At 49.8% G+C, this 9,409-nt stretch overlaps 1 protein-coding gene across 1 annotated transcript; it reads left to right on the top strand.

Moving 5' to 3' along the window:
* The first annotated feature begins 5,358 nt into the window (after positions 1–5,358).
* On the top strand, positions 5,359–6,440 carry SPRY4 (sprouty homolog 4 (Drosophila)). The gene has a single exon (XM_010180567.1). The coding sequence runs from the start codon at positions 5,371–5,373 to the stop codon at positions 6,268–6,270; it is 900 nt and encodes a 299-aa protein (XP_010178869.1). The 5' UTR covers positions 5,359–5,370; the 3' UTR covers positions 6,271–6,440.
* Positions 6,441–9,409: the final 2,969 nt, after the last annotated feature.

Here is a 9,409-nt window from a genome sequence, read left to right as displayed (position 1 = left end):
ATTCCTGCTTTGAAAAGAACTTCATTGTTTCAGCTACCTCGCAAGAACGAATAAATCCCAATGCAAGAACACACTCATGAATTTTCCTTCCCATTGCCTTCTTCCAGAAACTTGCCTGTACAATTGCAACCAGTGAATCTGTGCCTACATTAATGCTATAATATGTCCGTAATTGCTGATGATCAAAGATGAACTAATTTCGTTTACAAGTATTCTGTATGGCATTTTTCCTCAATTAAAATGCTATTTACTCAGACTGGATTAGTGCAGTGGACAGCAAAGGCACTACATAAAATTTTGTAGCTTTCGCAAAGTTACGGTGCTTAAGCATCTTAAATCTCCTGTTCTACTTTATTATTATCTCTTCTATTTTTCTTTTTCTTTTTCAATCTACAATTTTATTTAAAAGACACATCTTGCTATATTAAATCTGCTCAATCTGAGCAATTAATTCAGTATCTGTAAGCAGTACACAACCACCATGGCCAGAAAGAGAAGATCCATTCGCAGCAGTGGCATTGCACACCTCGGTCCTTTCTTGTCACAGCAGATGAGCCCCATGACCAGAACTGTTCTTTTTTGGAGGGGTTGACATTTGCAGCTCATCTCTGGTAACCGTGCCCTTCTTGGTTGGCCAGGGGCCACCACAGGCAGCTTCAGGTGCTCCACTTAAAGACGGGGTGAGGAAAATGGGGAGGTGGACACTTCAGCCTAAGCTTTCTTGCCTTCCCTCCCAACCTTTGGTCACCACCTCTACCCAGGGCTGCTTCAGACGCGCAGTGCCCAGTTCCACGTGTCGTACATTGAATTACATCACTTCAACATCTGAGCCAACACCAGCAAACTACAAGACACAGTTGACACTCTGAACCCCTCCGTGCTCACCTACACAAGCCTTCAGAGCCAATGTTAGAGCCCCAAGGTTGCACCCCTTGTTCTTTTTCAAGGTCTTAAGTTCTGCCAGGTCACCCCCAAATGCTAATTTTGTTGGGACGTGTGGCTGGAACAGAAGCTGCAGCTTCTAAGATCCCAGTGTGCACAGAAACATTCACTCTGGGATCTGGGAATTAGGAGCTGGTTCTTACTTGGCTGTCTTCACTCCAGAGGTTTTATCCAAGTAGTTCTTGTGCCTAAATACCTGTAGGGACTTTGAGTTTGCTCAAGGCAAGGTTGTCCTTGGTGAGAAGCACCCCACATGCATGATGGGGAGGTGAGGAAGGGCATGGTGTCCCGCTTCTGCTGTGGGAATGAGCTTTCCTGCTGCTGAGCGGACATCTCGCCTCGTGATTGTTTACGGGAGTATCTGGTGTCCTTATGTCTGCCTGCAAACCGCCTGTGGTTGAAAGGATGACTTGCTTGTGTCGTTCCCGTCATCCCGGAACAGTTTCAGACTGCTTGCAGCTGCTTTCTCCCTCTGGGGAGCACCCCAACCAAAGAAGGTCAAGGTCTGATGCCTTTGGGGATCTTCTGTGGAAGTCAGCAGGATGCATGCACGTACCAGGCAGGCACACCTCAGCCCATAAGACTTCTTGGGAGCAGTATGGCTTCTTGACTTGCTTCTGATCCAGCACAAGTCCTTGACCTGAGACCTTCACTGAATTCCTCTTCTCCACCATGAGAGGTGGAGAGCTGTGTGTGAAGTCTTCCTTTTCACGGGATGCAGACACAAAGCTTAGAGTAGAAACAGCTCAGGGAAAGATGTGCTCAAGGCACATGCCAGTGGAAGCACAAAGACACAAAAACCAAAGCAATCACACCGTAAAAACCCATCGCTGTTGTCATCTGGGCAGGTCCCCATAGAGGAGACCCTCCTCACCACCCAGCTCCCTCTCTCGCTCAGCACTCGAGATGTGTGACCTGGATCTGTCACCACCAATCTCACCGCGCTGCCGAGATTTCTGGCGACAAGACCATCAGCAGCAATGTAGTCACGGTCCATGGAAAATCCCATAAATATGAAAAATTTATGTCCCTCGAGCGTAGCTTGAAAGGTGAGAGCGGTTAACTGTGGAAACCCTCGCTCAGGAGTGAGAAGGAAGGGCAGAAGTTGAAGGACCACCATCAAAAACTGGTGGGGCGTGTATCTATGGTGTTTTAAAGGTGATTTTCAGCAAGAGAGACCTTGTGTCCAGAGCAGGGATCTGGGAATTAGGAGCTGGGTCTTACTTGGCTGTCTTCACTCCAGAGGTTTTATCCAAGTAGATCTTGTGCCCAAATACCTGCAGGGACTTTGAGTTTGCCATGCCAGGCCTTCCATTCCCCTCGCTCTGCAGAAGTAGAGCCATTTGAAACAGTATTATGAGGAAAAGAGATGAATAATTTTCAACATTAACTGTCCTGAAGTGTGGTGTTCAGTCCAGGGTTCATCTCCTTTCTGTGATAATTAACTCTGCAATCCTGATTAGCGCTATCTCACTTAAGCCATCTTTGAACGTCTGCCTGCACATGGCCATGTCTGTGTAGCAGGGGTTGGGGTTTTTTAAGTGTACCTGTGGCTATAAACCCTCCCCAAACTGACCTGATGGCATCATGGCTCGCCCTGGACCGTTGCAGGCTGCACAACTCCAGAGTTACTACAAAGCCTAAACGTCAACTCCTGGGTGCAGCTCCTGCCCCGGGGGTGCTGCCCTACACGGTGCTGGCACAGGGTGCACTTTAAATCAATAACGACCCATGGATCCAGGCTAAACCTCCTGTGAACAGCTCAAACTGCAGAGGCAACAAGCGGAACCGAGTTCACCCCACGACACAGAGCCCTGTGCTATTATTTAAGGTTATTTTAAAATGTTATTTAAAAGTGATGGAGAGGTAGCGATGGCAGGGACACGAAAGGACCGGGCAGGCTGGTGCCATCGCTCCCTGTGCCACTATTTCCTCCTGCTACCTTAACATCAGCTTGGCTGCACTTACAGCCAGAACAGAGCATCTCTCTCCTTAAAAAAAACCCAAACAAACCCCAAACCCCTGTGAAATCAGAGTTTTCCTGCAAAATAACACCCTGCCAATACAGAACTGACCGTTTTGCTGGCTTGCAGCACGTACTTCTTGTATCATGACACTGGATTCTGATGTACAAAAGAAAATGGATTTTATTTTCCCCCTCTGCATTGCCCATAGTTGTCAGAGTCACTGCCTCTTTTTATTTGTTAAACACAGCAAATAGGAATAGATGCTTTAAAAACTCTCCTGCTTCTCGAGTCAGGATCTCAATGAGCTCTGAATAAGGAATAAAAATAAAATTGCATGAAAGGCTGAGACACAGCAGAGCATTTTAACTGGTGACGAGTGACAGGGGAAGGACTGCACACCAATAATCGGCGTTACGGGTAGATAAAGCACATCTCCCCGTGCGGGGCGTGGGGGCTGCGCTGACCACGTGCTGCAGAACTGGCGGCTCCTCTGCCTGGAGATGCCAAGCGATCCCTCAGAGCAACCATTTCCAAATGCAACAGTGGACTCGAGTAACAGATTTCAGTGTAAAAATGCACTCAGAATCACAGAATCACAGAATCACAGAACGTTAGGGATTGGAAGGGACCTCCAAAGCTCATCCAGTCCAATCCCCCTGCCAGAGCAGGAACACCCAGATGAGGTTACACAGGAAGGCGTCCAGGCGGGTTTTGAATGTCTGCAGAGAAGGAGACTCCACAACCTCTCTGGGCAGCCTGGGCCAGGGCTCTGTCACCCTCACTGAGAAGAAGTTTCTTCTCCAATTGAAGTGGAACCTCCTGTGTTCCAGTTTGTGTCCGTTACCCCTTGTCCTATCATTGTTTGTCACCGAGAAGAGCCTGGCTCCATCCTCGTGACACTCACCCTTTAAATATTTATAACCATGAATGAGGTCTCCCCTCAGTCTCCTCTTCTGCAAACTAAAGAGCCCCAGCTCCCTCAGCCGCTCCTCAGAAGGGAGATGCTCCACTCCCTTGATCATCTTTGTAGCCCTACGCTGGACTCTCTCCAGCAGTTCCTGTCCTTCTTGAACTGAGGGGCCCAGAACTGGACGCAATATTCCAAATGTGGTCTCACCAGGGCAGAGTAGAGGGGGAGGAGAACCTCTCTGCCCTACAACCACCCCTCCTGATACACCCCAGGATGCCATTGGCCTTCTTGGCCACAAGGGCACAGTGCTGGCTCATGGTCATCCTGCTGGCCACCAGGACCCCCACTCCCTTCTCTCCTTCCAAAAAAATGCATCATTTGTTCCCGCTCCGAGTTTCGAAGCATTGTGTTAAATTTTGGGTTAAATTAAAATGCTCCTGCAGGAGAGGCGTACATTTACTCCCACACTTCACATGTGTGGCTTGGTTGGATGCAGTTTTTTCCTGACTTTTTTTCAGCCTGCTGGAATATTCAAATCTTTCCTGCTGTTGGAAAAGGTTAATTTGTTTGTCTGACCACAAACAACTGGCAATGCCGTAAGCTGTTCACTATTTCCTTTTTCTGGATACCAGAAGCATTTGTGTCCCCCCCTTCTTGCAACTGGCTCTGAAGCTTTCCTCACCACTTCTTTAAACCCATCTCCAGCATTTTATTATTTATGAATAAAGGTCACCCCGTGAGGAAATGGCACATCCACTAGAAAACAATGTGCACTTTCTAAATTTGAACCGAGCCGTTTCCGTTCTTTGATTTAAGTTTAGTTACTTCCTGTGGTTTCTTGTCCTGCCGCTGCTGAATCTTTGGAGCGCCTCCAGGATAAATTGCGCTCTCTCAATGAAATGAGAAGCCGCGGCAGCAGACGGCTCAGCTGGCTCAGCCAGTAAACAGCGCTTAAAACTAAATATTAGGCCACTTCGTGTTTTGAAGGAGGGCTTAATTACCTGCACGAGGCGACGTATTGGCTCTGACCCGTGTGTGTGTGCTCGCCCCGTCCGCTCCCACGCTGGTTTGCGAGCGGCCGAGCCGCCGAGTGTGAGCTTTGATACAGCTTTGTACCCAGGTCAAGGTTCCTGCGAGCAGTGATTTTGTACTGGGTTTGTTTAGGGAAAATCCCCAAACCTTAGAGAAGTCATTTCGGGCAGTTTGGTGACAAAAATACAGAGCGGTAACCCAAAGAGGTGCTTTCCCTCAGTGAAAATGATGAGTGGGCACTTCAGGAGTCTGCAGTAACCGTACCCCTCCCAGGAGCCATACAAGGTTAGCAAAGGCAAAGTGATGCACTTTATACCTGGGCAAGTGCTCTGCCTCCCTTGGCCACAAGTTTTCATTATGAGTCCTTCTGCATGATACCCAGCCTCAGCAAAGAGCCTGGTTGCAGCGTAACTCAGTAACGTTGCACTCTTTCTCTCCCCTGCCCCTTTTCTCTCTCCTTTCCATCCCCCAGGACACATAAGAACACATTTATTCACCAGTAATCAGCCTGCGTCATCAATGGAGCCCCGGATTCCCCACAACATCACCGTTGTCCCCAACTCCGTGATGGTCCAGCCCTTGCTGGACAGCCGCATCCCCTACGGGCGGCTGCAGCACCCGCTCACCATCCTGCCCATCGACCAAATGAAGACCACTCACATAGAGAACGACTACACCGACAACCCCACCGCCTCCCAGCTGGCAGCCCAGAAGCGTCCCCGAGGCCCCCAGGAAGCGGTGGTGACCAACCAGCACCCGCAGCGCTGCGAGCAGGATGTCACCCACCCCTGGATTTCCTTCAGCGGGCGCCCCAGCTCCATCAGCAGCAGCAGCAGCACATCCTCAGACCAAAGGCTCTTGGACCACATGGCCCCGGCGCCGGTGGCGGAGCAGTCCTCCCCCAGGGCGGTCCGCATCCAGCCCAAGGTGATCAACTGCAAACCCCTGGACCTGAAGGGAGCCGTGTCTCAGGAACTGGACAAGCACTTTCTGCTGTGCGAAGCCTGCGGGAAATGCAAGTGCAAGGAGTGCGCGCTGCCCCGGACTCTGCCGTCCTGCTGGGTGTGCAACCAAGAGTGCCTCTGCTCGGCGCAGAACCTGGTCAACTACTCCACCTGCATGTGTCTCGTCAAGGGCGTCTTCTACCACTGCACCAACGAGGACGACGAGGGCACGTGTGCCGACCACCCCTGCTCCTGCTCCCACTCAAACTGCTGCGCCCGCTGGTCCTTCATGGGCGCCCTCTCGCTGGTGCTGCCCTGCTTGCTGTGCTACCTGCCCGCCACCGGCTGCGTCAAGCTGGCCCAGAGATGCTACGACCGCCTCAGCCGGCCTGGCTGCCGCTGCAAAAACACCAACAGCGTCATTTGCAAGGCGCTGCCGGAGAGCAAAGGCAGCAGGGCAGAAAAGCCCTTTTGATAGTTCGGGAGGGCGGGAGGACGCTCTGCAGAGGACGGGGGTGGCATTGGCTCTTTTTAATAACCTGTGTTCTGAGGATAACGTTGGCCTTTTGCCTTCGGAGCGAGCAGAAACAACTGTTGCCCCAAATTGAAGCACTTTGGGTTATTCAGGGTTTTGGAACTGGTCAGAATTGAAGGAGGTATCTCAATAATGTGGAGTGAAGGCTGAAAATCTATGTGTGAAGTACAGCTGCCTAAAACCTCCTGGTTCGGACAGACGGCCCCGCAGGAACCATTGACTGCTCGCTGGGCAGGCACGGCCGCACAAGCAATGCTCGTTCCCCTCTGCAGAAAGCTGCCTTCAATTCACATTCAGGGTGGGCTCCTTGGTATTTTGCTTTCCTTCCACACCCTGGTTTGCTCCCCTCAGCCTGCTGAAGGTGACAGGTAAAGCCCCTCCGCCCTCCTTCCCCTCCTGCACCCCATGAGAGGGGCTGGTTGCACACCAAGTACGTGGTTCTCAAAAGCTTTCTGTGTCCCTCAAACCAGAAGGAAAGATACCCTTGGTTAAGGGTCTTTTCACATCAACACATCGCTTTCTTTGAATGCACCTGGCCACAATGATTTGGACCCGTGTTTTAAAGCGAGAAGGTAGTGGGGTTGCTCAGGTGGTTGTACCAACACTGCGGTGTAAGCTGACGTGCAGGTTCTACTCCATGGAGTATGGAGGTACCAACACCACGTTGTAAGTTGACCCACAGTGGCAGGTTCCACTCTATGGGGTACGGGTTTTACATCCAGAACACCGGAATGGATGTAAATCCTCCCAAAGGATGTTGGTCGCATCCCCTTTCCCCAACACGAGAGCGAAGGAGATCTTAACTCACACCACAAAACTGAGATGCTCAGTCTTTGTTTCTCTAAACCTCTAAAGCTCTCTTAAGAAGTCACAAAAACCTACGTGTATGATACACATAAGCGTATTTTTATAGGGATATCGATCCAGTACCTCCTCTCCTGGAACAAGCTCTTCTTTGCTCTTTAAGTATTAAGATTTTTATTTGTTCTGTCTTGGGGATGAATGGCATTTGCGTGAAGCACAGCCCATTCCCCATCTCTATTGCTGCTGCTCAACTTTTGCCTCCTCTGTACAAAAGTGTCTCTTTTTAAATGTAGAGAATGCTTTCAATGTTTATTTTAGCGTTAACAAATACTGGGGAAAACCAGGGGAGGGAAGAGAGCGTATTTAAAGAGGGTGCCCGTGATTTTCAGTAAGTGAATTTCATCGCCTTTGTCCGTGCACTCATCCTAGGGCCGGTTCTGCATCCCCCTCAGATGCAGCGACTCCTTTTTCTTCACAACTACAAGGTGCTAAATAAAAGAAAATATCTATGTCCAAACATGCAACACTGTAATGAGTGGATAGGTACTTGTTGCATGCAGAAAACTGATCTAGTCTCTCTTTTTTCTCTTATTTTCTTTTTTAAATTAGAGGAAACTTCCTCAGTAAATGCACAGCAGTGAGAGCGAAATGTCATCTCTCGTTAGCCAAGCAATAGGCAGAGCTCATGTAGCATTTCCAGGAATCCCGGTTGCTGCGTTGCAACACGGATGCTGCGTAAGGGGTTGGCAGGAGCGTACCCATGGCAGTTCTGGTGTCTTGTGTTTTGAGGATTCGTTTAAGCTGGATGACTTGGGTTTTAGTTAAGCTTAATTGTAGATATTTATTGAATGGGAATTTAAAAAAAAAAACCAACCACGAATCTTTCTATATTTATGACATTTGCTAGCTTGTCTATGATAAATGATAGGAAAAGGGATGGGGCATCTGTCACCAGGTACCAATTCCTATAGTTTATCCTCGTGTTGACCGTATGGGGACACCAGAAAGAAGGAAGTGGGTGGCGATCCAGAGCTGTATATATTTATATATATTTTCTTGCACAAATGAGAGGCGAAAGGGTAGAAGAGGAAAACCAACCCCAAACTGGCTGAACTGTTGGTTGAATGTATAAGGTATTGTATTTAATAAGAGAAATCATTTTCCTAAGGCTAGAAAAGGCAGCAAGAGAGGTATTTACGCGCTGCCCTCCTCTGTTGGGACCATACGCATCCAAACGGCCTCCACCTATGGTTGTTTTGCCTTTTTGACCCTCTGAAGACCCGCAGGAGCAAAGCCCGTGGTTTACACACGTGGTCGCAAACACAACCCTGGCGTGGCCGCCGCCGTGCCAATCTACACTCATGTATATACACCCTTGCGTTGTACATAGTTGTAAACTATTTCTCCTCTGTTGGTTTCTTTTAATATATAAGCCCTGCTATGGTGTAAGCCGCTCCTGCGCCGACAGCCCATAAAATGTTAGAGCGGTGGTGAAGGTGGCAGCGTGACCCCCTCTCAGCCCCCATCATGGGTGAAGGCACCAGGCCCTGCCGAGAGCTCAGGAAGGCCTGAGCTCAGCCAAAATGAGGCCTCTGTCCGGCTCTGGTCAATAATGTCTTTATCCCCCTCTCTCCCTCCATCCCAACACCTCTTCCCCCATCCCCTTTGAAGGTACTTGGGTCCCCTGCCAGTCCCGAGATCCCCAGACACGGCGCCGTGTCACCTCACCCCGGCGAGGACGCGGAGGCGGCAGCTCTGGCCTTCCTCTCTGCAGGCCTCGTCGCGCCTTGCCAACTAACGAACAGCTGCTAATTAGCACAAAGCTCGGGCCGGACGTTTGCTCTCTGAGCACGGGGGGCTCGGATCGTGAAGGCAAGAGGGGAGGGCAGGTCCCCCCGGGACCACCACAGAGAAGGAGGAGGATGAGGATGGCAAAGGCTTTGATGGCTTCAATGTCACCACAGGCGCTGTCCCAGCGCCCACCGAGGACAAGGAGTAGCTACAAAATTCACATTCTTGCTCCCCAGGTGCCACCCTCAGCCTTTCGCAGCACTGGGTATTCCTCCTCCCCTCCCACACTGAGAAAGGTTTCCCCCTTCTCCTGTTGCCACCCCACCACATCTACACCCTGAGAAGTTACCACAGAAGGTTTTCTTTGTATAGAATATTTATTTTGAAGCTCTATTTTAATAGTATTTATTTTAGAAAGTCTACTATTGTAAGAGTTCTTCTGTTTGTGAAGAAAAACAAGTACTGATGAATGTACTGATCTAGA

This window comes from Mesitornis unicolor, unplaced genomic scaffold (genome assembly GCF_000695765.1).
Source record: "Mesitornis unicolor isolate BGI_N332 unplaced genomic scaffold, ASM69576v1 scaffold24473, whole genome shotgun sequence".
Lineage (NCBI taxonomy): Eukaryota > Metazoa > Chordata > Aves > Mesitornithiformes > Mesitornithidae > Mesitornis > Mesitornis unicolor.
Note: the sequence above shows the minus strand (reverse complement) of the source record. Positions and strands in the feature narration are given on the sequence as shown.

Coding starts and splice junctions, on each gene's coding strand:
- SPRY4 (XM_010180567.1), top strand. CDS start 5,371: ATGGAGCCCCGGATTCCCCACAACATCACCGTTGTCCCCAACTCCGTG.